This window comes from Sciurus carolinensis, chromosome 11 (genome assembly GCF_902686445.1).
Source record: "Sciurus carolinensis chromosome 11, mSciCar1.2, whole genome shotgun sequence".
In the NCBI taxonomy this organism is placed as follows: domain Eukaryota; kingdom Metazoa; phylum Chordata; class Mammalia; order Rodentia; family Sciuridae; genus Sciurus; species Sciurus carolinensis.
Genome location: NC_062223.1, coordinates 77,264,538 through 77,287,469, shown reverse-complemented (window position 1 = coordinate 77,287,469; position 22,932 = coordinate 77,264,538). Strand labels below are relative to the sequence as shown.

General features: G+C 35.0%; 1 protein-coding gene across 1 annotated transcript in view; it reads right to left on the bottom strand.

Moving 5' to 3' along the window:
* Positions 1-22,932, bottom strand: part of Rnf169 (ring finger protein 169) — a 92,915-nt gene that overhangs the window by 46,980 nt on the left and 23,003 nt on the right. The window contains exon 2 of the mRNA XM_047516042.1: positions 12,798-12,871. Within this exon, the coding sequence (XP_047371998.1) occupies positions 12,798-12,871 (74 nt within the window). The remainder of the gene's footprint in view (positions 1-12,797; positions 12,872-22,932) is intronic.

Here is a 22,932-nt window from a genome sequence, read left to right as displayed (position 1 = left end):
GAAAGAAACTGAAGAAGACCTTAGAAGATGGAAAGATTTCTCATGTTCTTGGATAGGCAGAATTAATATTATCAAAATGGCCATACTTCCAAAGGTGCTATACAGATTTAATGCAGTTCCAATTAAAATCCCTCACATTTCTTATAGAAAGAGAAAAAGCAATCATGAAATTCATCTGGAAGAACAAAAGACCCAGAATAGCCAAAGCAATCCTGGGCAGGAAGAGTGATGCAGAAGGTAGCACTATACCTGACCTTAAACTCTACTATAGGGCAATAGTAACAAAAATGGCATGCTATTGGCACCGAAATAGACAGGTAGACCAATGGTACAGGATAGAAGACACGGAGACATATCCACATAAGTACAGTAATCTCATACTAGACAAAGGTGCCAAAAACTTACAATGGAGAAAAGATAGCCTCTTCAACAACTGGTGCTGGCAAAACTGGAAATCCATATGCAGTAAAATGAAATTAAACCCCTATCTCTCACCCTGTACAAAACTCAACTCAAAATGGATCAAGACCTGAGACCCTTCACCAAATAGAAGAAAAAGTAGTTCTGAATCTCCATCACGTCAGCTTAGAACCAGACTTCCTTAACAAGACCCCCATAGCATAAGAAATAAAAGCAAGAATCAATAAATGGAATAGATTCAAACTAAAAATTTTTTTCTCAGCACAGGAAACAACTGATATTGTGAAAAGAGAGCCTACGGAGTGGGAGAAAATCTTTTCCACACACACTTCAGACAGAGCACTCATCTCCAAAGTTTATAAAGAACTTAAAAAACTTTACACTCAAAATACAAAGAACCTAATTAATAAATGGACTAAGGAAATGGGCAGACACGTCACAGAAGAAGATATACAGGTGATCAACAAATATATGAAAAAGTGCTCATCATCCCTAGTAATTAGAGAAATGCAAATTAAAACCACCCGATTTCATCTAACTCCAATTAGAATGGCTATTATCAATAACACAAGCAATAATAATTGTTGGCATGGATGTGGGGAAAAAGGCACAGTCTTACATTGCTGGTGGAGTTGCAAATGGGTGCAGTCACTCTGGAAAGCAGTATGGAGATTCCTCAGAAAACTTAGAATGGTCCCACTTTTTGACCCAGCTTTCCCACTCCTCGGTTTATACCCAAAGGACTTAAAGTCAGCATACTACAGTGATGCAGCCACATCAATGTTCACAGCAGCTCAATTCACAATAGCTAGGTTGTGGAACCAACCTAGATGCCCTTCAACTGACGAATGGATAAAGAAACTGTGGTATATATACACAATGGAATATTACTCAGCCATAAAGAAGAGTAAAATTAAGGCATTTGCTGGTAAATGGATGAAGTTGGAAAATATCATGCTAAGTGAAATAGGCCAAGCCCAAAAAAACCAAAGGCCAAATGTTTTCTCTGATAAGTGCATGACAATATATAACGATGAGGGTGGTGGGGGGAAGAGAAGAATGAAGTAACTTTGGAAGGTGTAGAGGAAAATGGGGTGGAAGGGGTAGAGGACAGAAAGATAGTAGAATGAAACAGTATTACCCTATGTATATGTATGATTACATGAATGGTGTGAATCTACACTGTGTACAACCATAGAAATGAAAAGTTGTACCCCATTTGTGCACAATGAATCAAAATGCAGTCTGTAAAAATAAGATTTTAATAAAAAATTAAAAATTAAAAAATTTTAAAAAACCAAAAGTACAGGGTTCAGAGAATTTCTGGAAAACTAAGCACAAGAAGGCTCCTATGGGGGTAGGGGTGTCTGAGAAGGCATGGAAGTTCCACATTTCTTTCCACATGACTGACCCTATGTATCTCTCTGTTTTTTATCCTTTGTGATATCCTTTCTTCTTTTTTTTTCTTTATTTTTTTTAGTTGTAAATGGACGCAATACCTTTTTTTTTTTTTTTTTTAATGTGGTGCTGAGGAGCTGGAGTTGTGGCTCAGTGGTAGAGCGCTTGCCTGGTATGTGTGAGGCTCTGGGTTCGATACTCAGCACTGCATACAAATAAATAAAATAAAAGACCCATTGACAACTAAAAATTTTTTTTAAAAAAATGTGGTGCTGGGCTGGGGAGATAGCTCAGTCGGTAGAGTGCATGCTTTGCATGCACAAGGCCCTGGGTTCGATCCCCAGCACCGCAAAAAAAAAAAAAGACCAAAAAATGTGGTGCTGAGGATCGAACCCAGTGCCTCATACATGCTAGGCAAGTGCTCTACCACACAGCTACAACTCCAGCCCTTTGTGATATCCTTTCTAATAAACTGGTAAACCTAAGTATTTCCCCGAGTCCTGTGAACCACCCTAGCAAAATAATCAAACACAAGGTGGGGGTTTGGGGAACCTCAATTTACAGCTGATCAGTTAGAAGCATATGCAGCAAGTTCGAAGCCAGCCTCAGCAAATTAGCTAAGCAACTTAGTGAGACCCTATCTCTAAATTATATATAAAAAATAAAAAGGGCTGGGAATGTGGCTCAGTGGTTAAGTATTCCTGGGTTCAATCCCCAGTACAAAAAAAAAAAAAAAAAAAATGAGAACTTGGTCTCTAGCAGAGAGTTTTTATACTGAAAACCTCTCAGGGAGGGTCAGAAAGTAGTATAATAAACATGAATAAGAAATATCTATAACTGCTATTATCTGAACTCTTTTCTGTTACAGGGATTAAGTTTATAAAGCTTATCTCATTTAATCCTTAAAGGCTCTGTTTGTGATCACCATTTTATAGACATAAAAATTTGACTAAATGGTTATTTCCCAAAATCACAGAGTTACTATAAGCAAGTTACTATGGTATACATTTTAGAGACCAGAAAACTGTTACATAGAAAGAGTAAATGTCCAATTTCACATAGAAGGAAGTGGCAGCAGCAGGGATTTAAATGTAGGCAGTCAGCTCTTAATTACTATAACACTGCCTCTCACCTTAAACCACATAATCTGTATTGTGGTTTATTAAGTACTTGCATTTGTTTTTAAAGTATTAGCTAAACAAACAAAAAAGGTGATTCTCAGATATAGGCAGTAAATGAGTCTTTAAACTCTCACTAGAATCCAGTAAAATATATAACAAAGTTCCCAATTTTAGAGCAATCAACACCTAAAGCACATTACTTATGAAGTTCTGCACAAATTCGGCTAGAGTTAGGATTTCAAAATCAATTTATCTGTGGAATATTTTTAGATATTGTCTTTTTAAAGTTATTCCTGACTTTTGAATGGTTTTGGCTTTAAGGAAAACACTTGTATACATATAATAAATCACAATATTTTCTGTAATTCTATACAGTCTTAGACATAGATTTATATTTATATTTATTAGCTTCATAAGACATGCTCAATTAAAAGGGGCAATAAAAATGCAATGTGTAGTATGATCTTAAATCTTTTTTAAAAAGTCTTAAGCTTAAATTTGAGAGGCATTTAAATATGGTTATTAGGTATCAGGGTTACTGGTAATTTTTCCTTTATTTATTTATTATTTTATATTTGTTTTGTTCTAATTAGTTATACATGATAGTATCTTTTAAACCTTTTAATAAACTGAGCTTTTTGTTTTACAATTCTTTTATATGAAAAAAATAAAGCTATTTTGTTTATTAAAAGACTCACTAATCAGATATTTAAACGAAATATTTTATTTTGTACAAGAGACAGGATAGCTGCAGCTGCTTTTAGAAGATTCCCTAGTTTGGCTTGCAGACAGCCAAGTGATTTTATTTAAATTGTTCTTGAAACCATAAAAACAATTATACCAATAAAGTAACTGCATAACTGCTGATCCACCTCATAGATATAAAAGTGACAAGGATAAACAGCACATTGCAAAAATAACCTAAAAAATTTTCTACTCTAGCTGGGCACATTGACACTTACCTATAAGCCCAGTGGCTCGTGAGGCTGAGACAGGAGGATTATTATGGTTTGGATGTGAGGTGTTCCCAAAAGCTCACGTGAGCCAATGCATGAAGATTCAAAGGAGAAATGATTGGGTTGTGAGAGTCTTAACTCAGTGATTTAACACCCCCCCTCACCCCTGTGGGATTATCTGAGTGATTTGAAGTGGTAGGGTGTGGCTGGAGGGAGACTGGAATTGAGGCGTGGCTTTGGGGTATATATTTTGTATCTGGAGAGTGGGAACTCTCTCTTTCTCTGCTTACTGATCACCATGATATAAGCTGTTTCCCTTTACCAACCTCTCCCACCCTGATGTTCAACCTCACTGTGAGCCCTGAGGAATGGAGTCGGCCTTCTACGGACTAAAACCACTGAAACCGTGAGCCCTCAAACCTTTCCTCCTTTATAATTGTGCTGGTCAGATCATTTATTTAGTCACGGCAGTTAAAATGCTGACTAAAACAAAGATCAAGAGTTCAAAGCCAGCCTGAGCAAAGGTGAGGCACTAAGCAACTCAGTGAGACCCTGTCTCTAAATAAAATACAAACTAGGGCTTGGGATGTGGCTCAGTGGTCGAGTACCCCTGAGTTCAATCCCAGTACCCCAACCCCCCCCCCAAAAAAAAACTTTCTACTCTAAATTTATTTAGATCATGCTTTGAATTTCCCAAGTACGTTATTTTTTTTTTTTTTAAAGCACACTACTTGATAAAGCTGTTTTTCCCCATCTGGGTAGTTGTGAATAACAAAAAGAGACAATAACCAAGTCTAACATTCTTTAGACTTTGAGCATCCTACAGTTAACTGTTCTTCCCTTGTGCAGTCAAAATTAAAACTTTTTCTTTCAATAATTTCCCTTCTTCATAGTTCCACACATTTTATCTGATATGAGATCCTGGACCTATTTTCTGGTTCTTGAAAGAGGCATGCCAGCACATGCCAAAAGTGGGCACTTCTTCAAAGATTATATAACATTTTAGAGGAAAGAAGAAAAAATAGCAAATAGTGTAGCAACAAGAACCCTAGAAATCTTAAAATGCATCAAGCTCTATCATGAACCAGCTGTACATCCTTATATAAATCATTCTCATAAAAGATGAGGCTTTAAAATTAGATTATCAACAATTCATTAAGAATTTGGTGAACACTTATATGGAAGATACTATATTAGACATGGTAGAGATAAAGAGACTAAAAAATCAGATCCATCTTAAAAGATTTTACAATCTAATAGAAAAAGACATTTTAAATAAACCAACAACCTACTGCTTCTTTGGTGTGACAAACATATTTTAAACCTTCTAGGTAAATATAAGCTTCTTTTAAAAGAAAAAAGAAAAAAAAGGGAGGTTACCTCAATATTCAGACCATGATACACTGCATAGCCAAACAGATTTAAGTGAAAAGTTCAAGTTTTAATGAAGTATGTCTTATTTTACAGTTCAAGGCAGAAAGATAATAAAAAAAAATTTAAAAATACAATTTCAATTAGGTCCTAAAACTTTACATTCTTTTTTTTTTTTTTTTTAATTGCTTCACAAAAGATAATGACTGCCTTATCATGCTATTTACTCACTTCAGTAAACCACTGACCATACTGATTACTCTTGTTCTCTGGATAAGGACTATGACTATAAACGGCATTTTTACTACTTGAATAATATATTACAATGGGGAGAAAATACTCCTCAAAAACCAGGGGAGAGGAAAAAAAGAAAATGAAACAATTCAGAGAAAGCCTAAACCACTCATGTGATGCACAGAATTCTCAAAAGCAGGTCTATCTTTTTCACTAAGAAACCAAGGAAGATAAGCAGTCTAGGAGAAAGGTTGGTTTTCCCCACAACCTTCAATTTTTCAGAGGCCAGTGATTCAAAGAAGACACAAGCAGGCTAGATAATGTTTGTGTTTCCCAACTCCAACATAAAACAATTGTTATTTAACCACATGGTCAAACCAGGTATCTAATAAGCTGAATTAGCAGAAGAAATAATGGTATAAACAATAAGCTAATCTAACCAATAAACAGAACTCAGAGAGACGAATTGATTGTTTCATAAGACAAAGATGATCATCAGTCTTAAATAGATGGAAACGAATCATTTTTTCATTTTGACATATATTTACTGTAATCCTCTATGTAACAAAAATGAATGCAACAAAATTCTTTCCCTTAATCAATGTGCCAAGATGGAGGGCTGAGCATGTGTTAATATTCTCCTTCCACTTAGAGCACCACAAAATGTCAGAAAACTTCTTTTAATAAAACAAATCTATAAAAACAGAAAACAGCCAGGCACAGTGGCACACGCCTATAATCCTAAAGGCTTGGGAAGCTGATGCAGGAGGATGGAGAGTTCAAAGCCAGCCTCAGCACTTAGTAAGGCCCTAAGTAACTCAGTGAGACCCTGTCTCTAAATAAAATATAAAAAAGGATTGGAGAGGTGGCTCAGTGGTCAAGTGCCCCTGGGTTCAATCGCTGGTACCAAAAAAAAAAAAAAAAAAAAAAAACCATGCCATCAGAAATCAAGATCACAAATACCCAAAGACAGAAATGTTTTTCACATCTAAATGTAATAAACAAATCATAGACATAAATGGCCAATAGATATAATATTTTTCTTTTCTTTTTAAGAGCAAAGTAACAAATTATTTTTGAAACACAAAGGAAGTGGAGCCCCCATGGTGGGGGGGGGGGGACTGGGGGTTTGTCCCAAGTGGGTTTCCTTGTTTTTGAGTAGATATCAAAAATAGTGAAAAACATTTGGCAAAGATTTGAGGAAAAATAATTATTCTTAGTGTTGGTGAAAGAATAGGTTGAAAAAGTCTTTTTAATGAATTGGTTAAGTGAATTATTCCTCATCTATACTATGAAATATACAGGATAAAAATTGTTTTTTTAAATTATTAAACAAAAAAAGCAAGTTACAGAATAGATAATATTATTCAAGAATCCTAGCTCCTCTGAAGTATTTACCATCATATTGTAACATCAATGACCCCTTTTGTCATTTCCCCTCCCCTCATTCAGAGAAAAACTAACTTCAACTATAGTACTATGGTGGTTATTCCGGAAAACCTCTTTATAAGTGTACTTTCTTGGTTCCTTCACCTCTTCCTTAAAACTTTTATTCACCTACTTACTCCCATATTCATACCTTAAAACTTGTGTGTGATATACAATAATATAACACCTCCCAATTTAACTACTTCCCATTTAATAAGCTTCTCACATTTAGACCATCACTTCCTAGTTTCCAGCTTTTCTTGTATAGTAGCGGTTTTACTTTTGCAATTCTTTCTCATCATCAAAACTTCCAGTCAGCTGGCCCTACTACTCTCATGTCCCCAGTCCCCTCCTTTAATAACCTCACTCCATGATCCAACAATATAATAACTTTCTTATATACACCTTCAATATCACTATATCTCTCTGTCATACTTCTGAAAAAACTAGTTCATCTTAGCATATGTTTTACCCCAAAAGTATCCTAACTAGTCTTATTTCTGTTGTTGTTCCATGATGTAGAAACTGCTAGTTGCCTAGCCAGCATCTATTTTGTCTTTTCTTACCACCCACAATAAGGATTTTACTGATTATCTTCCTGATTTTACTCAGGAAGATAATGTTCCTCACTAAACACTATGTTTCCCAGCCTCCCTAGCAGCAAAAAGGAGTTTGTGACTGTGAATTTAAAAAAATATATAGGTAAAGTCACTGGGTAGGTGGTTTTAGGAAAAGCTCTTTAAAAGAAGTCAATTCAGTTGGCTTCTACCTAGAGCCTGGATGTGATTCTAGAAAAGGATCAGCCATCTCATACCACAAGGAGACATCTTGAAGATGTCTCAACAGGAAAAACAAAAGGAGTTCAAATTTCTGATGTTACCAAGTTGTCTTACTAGCCCTGTACTACTTGCTTCTCACATTCTTATACTTGAGGAAAATAAAACTCTCATTTTTTTTTTTTTGTTTTGAAATAAATTTATTGTGCATGACATTATGGGATACATACAAATAGTAAAACTGTTATTATAGTAAAGCAAGTTAACATATCCATTATTTCACATAATTACCCATTTTGTTCATTTTTATGGCAAGAGAGGCTAAAATCTACTCATTTAGCAGGAATCTCAAATTATTTATAGATCTCTATTATTTACCTTAAATACAAATTCTTACTCCTAGGTTCATTACAGATTATTTTTCACACAGCAACCTAAGACCTTTTAAAATTGTAAGTGAAAGAGCACTGCCTGCTTCCCATCACACCTAAACTAAATTTAAGCTCTTTAAAAGATCAAATAGGCCTTCTTTGAATTGGTCCTTCAATATTTCTCAACTGTTCTCCTTCCAAATCCCACCACCATTTTGCCTCCACTGTTCAGCTCCAGACCTACAGAAACTCTTAGCCCTTGAACAAGCCAAATCTTCTGTGTCTCTGAGCCTGTAATAATCAGCTTCTGTAATAAAATAGCTGAGAAAAACAAAGGAGAAAGGTTTATTTTGGCTCATCATTTCAGAGGTTTCAGTCCATGGCCACTTGGTCCCATTGCCATGGACCTGTGGTAAAGCAGAACATGATGGCAGGGAGCACAGAATAGAACAGAGCTGCTTACTTCAAGGCAATCAGGAAGCAAGAAGAAAGCAAGGGGCCAGGGACATGATATGCCCTTCAAGGACATGCCCCTAGTGACCTACTTCCTCCAACTAGGCCCCACCTCCTAAAAGTTCCTACCAGCTCTCAATGTCATCAAATTGTGAATTCATCAACGGACTGATGAATCCATGATGAGGGCAGAGCCCTTATGATCCACTTTCCCGAAACAGCCCCACCTCTAAACATTACTGCACTAGGAATCAAGCCTTTAACACGTAAGGCTCTGGGAGACATTCTAGATATAAAATACAACAGAGTCTTTGCATTTGCTGCTTCCTTTGCCTGGAATGCGCTTCCCTCACTTCTTTCATTTCTTTCACTTCTCAACTCCAATGCTGCCTCCTCCAAGAGACCTTCTCTAACTTTTTATCTGAAACTGACTTTTTGTGTCTCCTTCTACTGTCTTCCAATTCTTCTTACCCTGCTTTATTGTTATATGTTAAATATTTGTTTGCTTATTTATTTTCTGTCTTTGCCCCTAGAAAGGAATGTCACTGAGGTAAAGGAACAATGTTGTCTTCAGCACTATACCCCTAGTGTCTGGTTCATGCCCTAGCACCACAAAAATCTGATTAATAAATGAATACACAAGGGCTGGGGATACAGCTCAGTTGGTAGAGTGCTTGCCTTGCAAGCACAAGGCCCTGGGTTCAATCCCCAGAACCCCCCGGAAAAAAAAAAAAATGAATATACATCATGATATCATTTACACTAAAAAAGACTGTGTGTGTGCATGTGTGTAAGCACATAAACAGTCTAAGATATACACTGTTAATACCAGTTATCTTTGAGAAGACAGTGGGAAGAAAGGTAAAGAGGGACTTTCACATTTTGTTCTGCATATTTCTGCATTATTTTTCTTATTTAAAAAAAAAGACAAAATTGAGTTCAATACACAACAGGAAGAAAAGAAAATTAACACATTTAGAAATATAAACCTAACCAACCTAGATGCCCTTCAATTGATGAATGGATAAAGAAACTATGGTATATATATACACAATGGAATATTACTCAGCCATAAAGAATGATAAAATTATGGCATTTGCAGGTAAATGGATGAAATTGGAGAATATCATGCTAAGTGAGATAAGCCAATCTCAAAAAAACCAAAGGACGAATGATCTCGCTGATAAGTGGATGATGACACATAATGGGGGAGGGGTTAGTGTTAGGGTTAGAGTTAGGGTTAGGGAGCAGGGCAAGAATGGAGGAAGGAAGGACTGTATAGAGGGAAAAGAGAGGTGGGAGGGGTGGGGGGAAGGGAAAAAATAACAGAATGAATCAAACAACATACCCTTTGTAAATTTATGATTACACAAATGGTATGCCTTTACTCCATGTACAATCAAAGAAACAACATGTATCCCATTTGTTTACAATAAAAAAAAGCAATATAAATCTATCCATAGAGTCTTAAAATTTAGAAACTCATACTAACTCATAGAAGTATTTTGTTTGTTTGTTTGTTTGTTTTGATAGCCAATTACTGTTGCAGGTATCTGACAGGCCCTATAAACTACATTTTCATCTTTAAAACCAAGGTCCTTTGCTAGAAAAGACATTGAGAAACCTACCTCCCTATCTATAGTAGGCCCCTAGATCCTGCTGCAGTGTCTGAATCACTTTCATTCCACAGTAGTCCACTCATCCCAAGCTGGTTTTCCCCAAATGTCCCATGAATGGTAGACTCTATAATTATTAAATAAAATTAATGCCTTTTAAATGAACTAGAATTACAGGCATAAAATTTCTTGTCAAACTTCTTACAGACCTTGTAAAAGTTTTTATTGTCACTTAATAGTCTACTAAATAAAAAGTATATTAGTAGTATGCTACATATCAAATTAACAATAATGGGCTGGGGAGATAGCTCAGTCAGTAGAGTGCTTGCCTTGCATGCACAAGGCCCTGGGTTCGATCCCCAGCACCGCCAAAAAAAAAAAAAGAAATTAACAATAATGAGTTGCATAGAATTAACTTCTGCTTACCATCTCAAGTTCAGTAAAAACATTTAAACATGTTCCTCTCCTAAGGATTAATCTTGATTAATTACTGCTTTGTTTTAGAAAATATGCATCCTACGAGAGATATTTTTCTCTATCTAGTTCTCCTTTTAATATTTTTATGGCTTTATTGAGGCACATCTTACATATCATATAATCATCTATTTCAAGTGTACATTTCCATGACTTTTAGTAAATTTACTAAGTCATGGAACATAATATGTCAGTTTTAGAAACTTTTATTACTCCAATAAAATTCTTCATGTTCATTTTACTACTAATTTCTGTTCCTACCCCCTGTTCCAATCAATCACTAATCTATTACCTGTCTCTGTATATCTGTCTACTCTAGAAATTTTCTATAAACAGAACCATATACTATATGATTTCTTATATCTAACTTCTTTCACTTAGCATCTTTTTGAGGATCATCCACATGGTACCATGTATCAGTGATTCATTCCTTAATATTACTGAACAGTACTCCTTTGTGTGGATATGCCATATAAGTGCCCTTAGATCTTATGACTTTAATTTCTATTTTCCAGGTTGTACAATGGATGTAGGATAACTTGAATAACTGGGGTAAGAGAGAGGGACCAGAGGTCTTTTCCGTTTTGCTTTTTGTTTTTGATTCTAGAGATTTAACCCAGGGACACTTTACTACTGACACACATTCCCAGTCCCTTTTTGTATTCTGTTTAGAGACAGGGCCTAAGTTGCTGAGTCTGGCCTTGAACTTGTGATCCTCCTGTTCCAGCCTCCCACGCCACTGGGATTATTGGCATGCACCACCACACCCAGCTACAGCTAACTTATAACTAACCCAAATAGCATAGGTTAGTGCTTCTCAAACCCAATCCAGATTGTCCTAGCTTCACTCAACATTATACCATCAGTACCTTTCTTTTTTTATTTTAGTTGTCGATGGATCTTTTGTATTTTATTTATTTATATGTGGTGCTGAGAATGGAACCCAGTGCCTCACACATGCAAGGCAAGTGCTCTACCACTGAGCTACAACCCCAGCCCAATCAGTACCTCTTAAAATGACTGCCCTGTCCTCTCAGACAAGAAAAGGATAGTTTCTCACCTATGACTCTTACTATGCCTTCTGCTTTAACTCCTTTTTCTACCCCTAACTCCTTGTTTTCCCTTTTTAAGATTATCTTCAAACTGATAGTTTTAAAATGTCTGTATTATTAAAATTTCCAAAAAGGTATATTAGTGTATCTACATAATTTGGAACTTTAAGAATGACCTGTTGGTCTTTAGATGTATGATCCCTGTAAATAATTTATTCCTATATAGGAAAAAAAAAATTTTGTAAATGATTTAAAACCTCACAATAAAAATATTAAAAAAGCATGAGGATCCAAGTCAATACCTGACACTCTCATTTAAGAGAACATCAAAGAATATATAGTAATCAAGCATAGTTTTCCATTATTTTCTTTAACATGTCCTTGTTAAATATTTTTTTAAATTCAGTCCTATAGAAAATGCCACAGTATCATTATTGTCTCACCTGTTGTATAATGCCTAATTCAGATTAAATGGATTATTTACCTTTATAAAACATTAAACAGAATGCTTTCCTAATCAGTTACAAAGCTAGATGAGCAGAAGTAGTGCAGGGAGAGCTAGAGAGTAATGATACAAATTCAGCAACATACATCTTATTCCCAGACTTTCCAAAGTCTTACTTCTATAGGTGGTTCCCAATTAGTTTGAAAACAACAAAAATAAGATTATGTGGATACAGCTAAAAGCTTCCTCAATGGAAAACATTTTCTAATTAAGAAATTATTTAACTACCCCCATTACTAGCCTTATACTTCTTTTGGAGTACTTAACAGAGTGAAAGCAATAAAAAGACAACATTAGCTACATGTAATTAGAGTGACCTTACAAGTGAGTGTTTTGTTTGTTGTTGTTTTTCCATAGCCAGTTACTGTTGCAGGTATGTGACAGGCCCTATATACCACATTTTCATCTTTAAAAAGACAACTAAAAAGGTGTTCTTAAAATTTATTCTGATTAGAGTTTTAAGTCTAACTGTAGGGCTAGTCTAACTGGGTATGATGAAAGACAGATTCTACATTGTAAGTTTTTAAAAACTAGTTAACCAAACTCACACTAAGCAATCTTTAATGTCATTATTTTGATTTACTTTAAGAAAATAAATGTCATGATAATACGTATACTATACCTTTCTCAGGCATTCATATTCCTCACGAAGTTCCCCAGGCTTGCTTATTTTGATTGGTGCTCTAAATATAAACTCTGAAGGTAAAAGAAAAATAAAAATACTTTTTAATAGGATTTTCCAGGAAGGAACCAAGACCTTGTCATACTGCTGCCCCCACATTATAAAGTACATAAAAAATTGTGGTCATCTTAATTTGAATATTCATTCATTCATTTAACAAGTTTTTATTAAAGGTTACAAATCAAGTCCTGTTCTAAACACTGGGAAAAGTACTCAGTAAATATAGTCCTTGCTCTTATGGAGTTTACAATATTATGGAAGAAATACATAATAACAAACAAGTGTATGTGTATGTGTGTGTGTAAATGCTATGGGAAAAAATAAATGTACAGTGCAAGGAAAATGTTATTTCATACAGAGCAGTCTGGTAGGAGCTCACTGATAAAGTAACATGTTAAAAGACCTCAAGGAAAAATTATATTTAAAGCTCTTACTTCAGCAGTACACAGTGGTACACACCTGTAATCCCAGCTACTTGGGAGGCTGAGGCAGAAGGATCTCAAGTTCAAAGAGATAGTCTCAGAAATTTAGTGACTTAGCAACACCATGTCTCAAAATAAAAAATAAGGACTGGGGATGTAGTACCAAACTAAAAATACAATAAAATAAAGTTTTTAGTTCAATGTTACCTAGTAGCATTTTAAATGAGCTAAAGTTTTACTCAGAATCTTATATTTTTATATTTCTTTCTCAACATCACCAAAGTATTCTCCTGCATATAACCTGTATACAATCTTGTATCTTGTATATATATATTTTTTCAATAAGTTACCTAATTTTTTTTTTTATCCTCAAAGCCTTCAGTGATTTTGATTGGGCTACAAAGTAAAGTCAAAACTTGTGAACATATCCTTCAAGGTTCTCCACAGACTGATTTCTATTTCTTTCTAAAACACTGTTATCTCTCAACCCTGGACTATCTAATCACAATATATATATATATATATATATATATATATATATACATATATACATATATATATATACACACACACCATATACTTTTAAATTTTTATGTTAGTTTCTCAGCTGTAATTCTGTCTTCTCTCCTTCTCTAGATAATTTTAAATCTGAGACATTAGGTCCATAGGAAGTACACATAGTTAAACAGATGGTAAAATCTTAAGTCTTAATAAGTCTTAAATGCTATCAAAAAGGAGAGGAAAGTATATACTTCTGCCTTCCTAATCATGTATTACATCATTTCTATATATTTAATGGTCTAACTATAGTAATAATTTTAAGGCTTCCTGATAATTCTACATTCCATTGAGAAATGTTTGCTCGAGAAATCTAAACTCCTCAAAATGTTGCCTTTTGTCATTTTTCCTTTGTCTTAACTATTTTAGAAAGATTATTTAGTATACTGAAGAATGTAGAAGATACTGATGCATATATTAAAATAAATAAATAAATAAAAATAGTTATTTATTAGGAGGAGGAAAAGGGGAAAGAGGGAGAAGAAAGGGAGGTAAAGGAGGGGAAAGATGAGGGCAGTAGAGGAGGAGAAGAAAAGTCTTTCGTAATATCATTAGGGGAAAAAAAGGCAATCCATCAAAAAATAATTTTCATGAATTTGTATGAATACAACACAGAAAAACAAATAAGATTATGAGAAATTAATCCAAAATTATGGTAGGATGTTTCAATATACCACAATTAATAAATTAAGACAAATGAAGTAAGTAAAAATATAGAAAAACTGGACAATAAAATTAACAAATTTGGTCATGCATATTCATACATATGTATACACTGAACAAATACAACACATATTCCTCAAAGCCAACAAGAAACAATTTAAATGTTGATGATATACTAAGTTACAAAGATGTTTCAAAAAATTTCAAAGAATCCACCCTTGCCACCAAAATATTTTCCATGCCTAGCTTTCTAACTCTCTGGTTGATGACTATATTATCCAATATTCTTTCTCAATAAATTATTTTAGAGTATTTTTAGTTGCAAATAGATACAATACTTTTATTTTATTAACTTACTTTTAGGTGATGCTAAGGATCAAACCCAGTGCCTCACACCTGCTAGACAAGTACTCCATCACTGACTCTATCCAGTCTCTCAATAAATTACTTTTATGATCAAACTTTCCAGAGCAGATTTCTGTCTCACTAACAATTTTGGCTGATTCAATTTTTTACTTGGTACTTTGAAATAACCAGCAAACCAGAATTTAGGAAAATTAGTAAAAGGAAAAAAAAAAACAGAGAAAACAAAATACTCAGGATAAAAAGGAGAACCTAAATACAGATAATTCTCCAGAGACTATTGAAACAATGCTGTAATGAGTGATATTGTACATATATCACTTTGCATGTCTGCAAATATATCCATATGTAGAGTGCTGGAATCACAATCACTGAGTCAAGAATAATGTGCTTTTTAACAGATAATACCCAACTGTCCTTCCTAAAACCTTTATCAATTTATCCCACTAGCAACATGAGAGTACCATTTCTTCACATATTTTCCAAAACAACAGCAATTAAAATTTTTGTCAATCTAAAATGTGAAATTATGGGGTTTGGGGTTGTGGCTCAGTGGTAGAATGCTTGCCTAGCACATATGACACCGTGGGTTCGATCCTTAGCACCACATAAAAATAAAATTAAGGCATTGTATCCATCTACAACTAAAAAGTATACATATATAAAAAAAAAAAAAGAACTGCAAATAAAATGTAAAATTATGTATATTTAATACTTATTTGGCCAGTGAAATTGAGTACCTTTCCTTTATTCTATTAACTTTTTCTACTTGATTTGCTACAGCTCTCTCTTTATTAGGAAAATTAGTCCTATGTTACATGAACAGCAATACTTTTCCTAGTTTATCATTTGTATTTGACTTTTCTTAGAGTTTTTTTTTTTTTTTTGTAGTTTACATTATCCAAACCTTTCTTTTATGCCTCTGCATTTTACATCATATTTGCAAAGACCTTTCTTAGGTTACGATAAAATTAATTCTGTCATAGTTTCTTCTGGTACAAACCATAAGATTCAACTCCAGATCTACTTTAAAAAAGTCTAAATCTTTATTTTCATTTAGGGAGCAAACATAAGGAGCATACTCTTATTTTGACTTATAAATAAGTCTATCCAACACAAGAGACCAAAAATATTTTAGAGATATCCTGGTAAAAAATTACAATTTTGACTAGTTATTGAAGAATTTGCTCTAAAATGGTTCTTGCCAGGTATTGTGGTGCATGCCTGTAATCCCAGCAACTCGGGAGGCCAAGGCAGGAGGATCATAAGTTCAAAGCCAGCCTCAGCAACTTAGCTGCTAAGCAACTCAGTGAGACTTTGTCTCTAAATAAAATACAAAATAGGGCTGGGGATGTGGCTCAGTGGTCGAGAGCCCCTGAGTTCAATCCCTGGTACCCCTTCCCCCCCAAAAAAGAGTTTAACATCTTCATCTTTTATATAACATAAATAACATAAAGTTAAAAACCAGAACCCCAACATAAAGGCTTCAGAGTCTTGGATAAGTTGGTTTCAATTTCCTCTTTTATAAAAGCAGAATAATATTGAATATAATTCTGATTAATAAAAATATGACAGGATCAAAGAAGTATTATAAGAGTGAAAACACTTTGTAAACTTTAAGGAGAGTGCCATACAGCATAATTTATTAGGCAAAAAATTGTCTCTTGTGTTAGTAGGATCATTCTCTTTAAATTGTGGTTTGATTTGATTTATTTGCAAGTACAATTTATAAGAAACAAAGATAATGATCTAACTGCTTTGATACATATATCACAAGAAAACTTAAATTCACTCTGCATTATTAAGAAATATCGAAGTTTGTATAATGCTATGTAGAAACTAAGCATACTGACTGAAATCTCATAATGCCTCTGACTTGAGATCAAAAGGTAATGGAGAGGGGAAAGGGTGGGGAACCACCTTATACTCACAAGAATTAGTAATGATATAAATAATCTTGGGTTAGAAAATAAAATGCTAAATAGTCAAGATCATTTTTGCTGCAACAAGATTATACTACATTAAATGAAAAAAAAGCTTAAGAATTACATAGATAGTTTAAGGTAATTCTTTTTTAATTTTTTTTTTTTAGTTGTAGATAGACACAACACCTTTTATTTATTTTTATGTGGTGCCAAGGATCAAACCCAGTGCTTCACACATGCTAGGCAAGTGTTCTACCACTGAGCCACAATCCCAGCCCCTTAAGTAATTCTTGAATACCAAAACAGTTAAGCATAAAACATTGTGAATGGGTCCAATGAGACATTAACTTAAACATTTAATCCTATTTCCCATTTTATAAATGCCTCCTAGCAATGCCAAGATAGAAAAATAACCTCTTTTTTTCCCCTCCCTGCAGGCTTGGAAAAAGAACATAACATTAGGTTCAGATACTTGCTCTGTCAATTAAGTGGAAGTATATAGAAATGTCACTTTGTTTTGGTCTCCTAATCTATCAAACAAGGATCAAAATACTGACTAACCTCAGAAAGCAGACCACAATTAAAAGTATAAGTAGTAGTGGTAACTGACGAAGAATCCCCATAACAACACTTAGTGAGAGTACACTATATGCCTAGTGTTGCACATATATATACATACTCATTGCAGAAAAAAAGAGTTGAAATAACAGACCTAACTGCCTAGTCTATGTTTACAAAGTTGGCCTTTGGCCAGTGCCTAGAAATATGGATTTCAGGAGAGCTACTATCCTTTCTAACTGGTAAGAGTAGTTCACTGAATCAAAACTGTTTATAGAAACAATAGTTTATGCTGAACATCTGCTTTCTTGCTACAAGTATGAAATTTTGGCAGGTGCCAAGCAGAGAGTGTCTATGTGATCAGCTTCCTCCAAAAACTCTAGGTACTAAGACTAACATGGATCCCTGGTTGGCAACACTTCATACATGTTGTCACATCTCCTTACTGGGGAATTAAATACACACTGTGTGCCTCCACTGAGAGAGGACTCTGGAAGCCTACACCTGTCTCCTCCAGACTTTGTCCCACATACCTTTTCCTCTGCTTATTTTACTCAATATCCTTTCACAGTAATATATCACAGCTTTGAGTACAACTACTGAGTCGAAGCCCAGCACAGTGGCACTTGCCTGTAATCCCAGCTACTCAGGAAGGAGAGGCAGGAGGACCATAAGTTCACACCCAAGCTCAGCAACTTAGCAAGATCCTGTCTCAAAAATAAAAAATAAAAAGGGCTGGGGATATATCTCAGTGGTAGAGCACTGCAGGGTTCAATACCGAGTACTGACAAAAACAAAAACAACTATGTAGTGAGTCATATAAAGGCATCTAGTGAATCATTGAAACTATGAGTAGTCTAGGGACCTTCCAAAGCACACACACACATGTGTCATGAACTAAAAATCTCTTTAAATCTTGGTTACCTGAGAAATAAAGACAACACATTAGAAAACTTCTAAAATTAATAATTGAATAGTAATACCTTCATTTAACTTCTATTTCCTACTTATACACTTTTCTAAATTCTATAGAGTCCTTAAAGTTTAATATTACAGGTAAAATGTTATTAGGATTTCTATAGCTTCTACAGCTTGTAAGAATAGTTACAGTGTCAGAATAATTTCTTTGAAACCTTACAAAATGTAGTGTTTCGATCCACCTGGATTAGTATGAAAAGTGGACCAGAAAATGGCCAGAAAAAGCTAAACTCGCCCTTTAAGTCAAAGTCTTTCACAATGTCTCTTATAGTCAAATGAAGAATATATATGTAGCATTTAACATTATTAATTATACTAAGACAGTATTAACCTTTCAGATTCTCTGAATTTTTTTTTTTTTTTTTTTTTTTTTTTTTTTTTTTTTTTTGCGGTGCTGGGGATTGAACCCAGGGCCTTATGCTTGCAAGGCAAGCACTCTACCGACTGAGCTATCTCCCCAGCCCAGGTTCTCTGAATTTTAACAGAGAAAAGAACAATTATCTACAAAGTCTATGTCCAATGTAGAACTTATTTCTCTTTATTTCCCTCACCATCCTAGGATCACATGTCAGCTTCTTCCTCTCCAAAAGAGGAAACTAATTGAAATGTTAGCAATACTAATACAAAAACAGAGCAACAAGATGTCAGGTTAGAATCAAAACTCTTCTTAGTCCAGAGAGTTACTCACAAATCTGCCAATCCCTCCACAAGATGATACAGGGATTTCAAGTGTCTCAGTAATAAAGAAACAACCACTCATGCTTCTTTCTCCTTAAAGAAAAGAAATTGTGAACTTGGCACAGTGGCACACACCTGTAATCCCAGTAGTCTGGGAGGCTAAGGCAGGAGGATCTCGAGTTCAAAGCCAGTCTCAGCAACTCAGCAAGGCTCTAAGCAACTCAGTGAGACCCTGTCTCTAAATAAAACACACAAAAAAAGGCTGGGGATGTTGCTCAGTGGTTAGGCACCCCTGGGATCAATTCCTGGTACCAATAAAAAAAAAAAAAAAAAAAAGAAAAAAGAAATTCTGGCCCCCCGGTGTGATGGAGCTTGCCTATAATTCAGCAACTCAGGAGGCTGAGGCAGGAGGATCCCAAGTTCAAAGAAAGTCTCAGCAACTTAGTGAATCCTGTCTCAAAAAAAAAAAAAAAAAAAAAAAAAAGGACTGGGGATATGGCTCAGTGGTTAAGTGCCCCTGGGTTCAATCCCCAGGACCAGAACAAAACATTGACTCTGAAGCCAGGCTCTGGATTCATGCCAATTCATCCCTTTCCAGACCCTACAACAGTATATTAAAAAAAAAAAAAAAAAAAAAGGCAGGGTGGGTGGGGGAGAAAGTCTGAAAACTACTGCAGGTGTCACAAAAATGCTGAACATCTTAACATTCATAAATGAATCCAAAGTTTGAAATATTTTCTTAATGCCTAACCCTCTGTCTACAACTGTACCTAGTAGGAAAAGAAATTCTCTAAGGATATGATGTATTAAGAATGACATACACCTGTGGCCAGTGACCTAAACTAAGTACTGCATTCAATCTATGTGAACTGTTGAACAGTCATATTTCCTTGAAGGTCCTTCCTAAAAGAGGATTTTCTTTGGGGTGGGGTAACTAGCTATTAAAGGCAAACAAAACAAACTTTAAGACAGGCATTTTGCTAATTGTTATCACACTAAGCATCACTGTCAAAGCATCCACACAAGATACTGGAAAAACCTTACTCAACTATAGTGGGAAGATGCTATCCTAACAACCCTCCAATCCATAAGAAACCATTTCTTGGTACATTGGTTATGCTTGATTTTTCCATTCCCCCCAGGTTTAATTTCTCATGAGTGCAGCAGAATGAAAAAGAATTTTGGACTTACTGAGTCGTGTGTGTATGTGTGTGTTAGTTACAGGGGATTGAACCCAGGGGCTCTCACATGGCTAGGCAACTGCTCTAGCACTGAGTACTGAGCTACATCCCAGCTCTTTTTATTTTTGAGACAGGATCTCACTAAATTGCTCAGGCTGGCCTCAAATTTGCAATCATCCTGCCTCAGTCTCCTGAGTCCCTGGGATTACAGGTGTGCACCACTGTGTCAGGTTTACTGAGTCTTAAGACCTACTTAATCTTAGATTCTCATTTGAATGTTCCCATAACTAGTTATGTGAACTTGGACATACCAAAAAAAAAAAAGCTCTATTTGTACTTGAATCTCTTCATCTATAACTTTTCAATAATATAACCATATCTCCGAACTAAGGACAAGAAAAAATTAATAAATTCAAAAGCTTGTACACTGGTAAGCATTTGATTAGTGCTATGTGAATATACAGTTATATTAATATCTGCTGTTAAATGGTTAGCCAGGGAGTAATGTAATTTCTTTAAATATATGGGGATAACTTTTTATATTCATAAAAGTTGGTTCTGTACCACATGTTTTAATATGAAATCAGAAGTGATGCAAGACAAGGTCTCTGCCTACTTCTTCAGCTATCTATCACTTCATTCCCTCCCTACTTTCTATTCCATCAACAGTTTAAGGTTCCTGGATCAAACCAATATTTCTACCGTCAAGCCTCTGCCTAAAATGCTCCTATCTTCTACACTTACTCTCCACAGCCACCTCAAACCAGGCTAAAGACAACTCATCCTTAAAACTCAGTTTAAATTTCTGCAGAGCATAAGATAATAAGACAAGGCTGAAGATAAATCTGGAAAAAAAGTATTTGCCACACATAGAATAAACGGTTAATTTCCATTTCTATTACCACCAATAGCATCATTATGATGGCAGGTAGTTATATAGCATTTATGGTATGCAAGACCCATTTCTACCTAATAATGTTTCTTTAAGGAAGTGCTTTTATTATCACCATTTTATAGATGAGGAAATTGAGATACAGAGAGTTTAACTTGCCAAGGCCACACTGCTGTAAGTGAAACTATGACTAAAACCCAATCTGGAAAACATCAAAAAGTTTGATAGAGACAAGAGTTGGGAAGGATATCTTTTATCTTAAAGATATATTACATACTTTTACAAAGATGTATGTATAAGAATATTACTGAAGATCACTCGCTATACCCACACTAGCCTAAAAGTCCTTCAAATAGACTGATTAAAATAAATTATTAGATGACTGGGACACCATAGATCTATTTCTATATTTTCTGTTTTTATTCCAAGTCTTAGTTTACCTAGCAATTTCGGTTAAATTGTGTCTGGTTTATTGGTTTACCTGGCAAAAATATGAAAGGTTGTAGAGGCTTTGGATGCTGTTATTTTCCTACAGAGAAACAATTTTTTCCTCCTCAACTCTCAAGAACTGCTAAAAGTCTTCCCTCCCCTCCCCCAAACACATCCTCAATAGCTATCTGTGAGGCTTCTTGGCCTTTTACCTTGGTTAGTTAAAAACCAGCAAATGCCTCAGGCAAAAAAAAAAAACAGCTGGAGGGATGCACCTCCTTTCTCTCTGGGACCTTGGCCTCTCAGGTTCTGGTTGTCTTGGTAGCCCTGAAATACAATTTTTGTATCCTCCATTCCATGAAGAAAGCACTTCTGACTTTTCTGCCTCTTTAATAGCTGTTCTCTCCATTTGGCAAGAATCCACAAAAGTCTAAAATCCTGGCTGCCTTGGCAACTTACAGTGCTTTCATATAGTTTTTTTTTTTTTTTTTTTTTTAAATCACGCTTTTCTAGCTATTCTCAGTAGGAGTTTTTGTGTGCTAGAATTTGCTTTACTGCAGCCAGAAGCAAAATCTACATTTCATAAGCAGCAAAGACAAGATGTTCATGATGAAACTACAAACCAAAAATGAGGCAAAACTATTTTTAAAGTATGAGATGAAACATATCATAAGGCAAATGTGCATTTATAAGTAAATCTGAAAGAAGAAAAAAGGATCAACAAGGTTGACTTAATAACAGCAAGGTTTTCTGGAGGAGGTGAATTATGTTAAGCATCAAGAACAGTACTTACAAAGAAAACAAAGTCATTCCTAGCAAAGGAAACTGCTTCGGCAAAGGCAGAAATGAATATGTTGTATGGATGGAGTCAAATATGGTAGATAGTAGTGGGAGGCAATGATGGATAAATGAGATGGAAACAGATAAGAAAGCCTAAATGCCTACCACTGAGCATTGAATTCCAGAGGATTAATTCCAGAGACAAAACAAGTACTTATTTATTCCTAAATCTAAGGGTATAGATATGGCATGAAACCCTTCTCTGAAATGAATCTAAAACTAATAAGGATGGAAAGGAGTGGAGAACAGTCAATCATTATTGAATTATTGATTGAATGTAATAATGAAGACATAAGGTAAGAAGAATGAAGGAAAGAAAAGGTCTAACAGATCTGTGGGAAAACTGGGAAGAGGAAGGATAAAACAGTGGTAGTAGAAAAAGCTAAGAGATCCTCCTTGGGTTTTATCCATATTGAAATTCTGATGAGAAAGGACGTGAAATATATATCTTGTGGGCAGTTGAATATAGTACTAGAACTAATTTAAGAGGATTAGACCCATATGTTGGCAGGTTCACGTAGACACGTTACCAAAAATTCTAAGAGTGGATATAACTGGATGAATCCTATAAAGGAATAATAGGAGTAG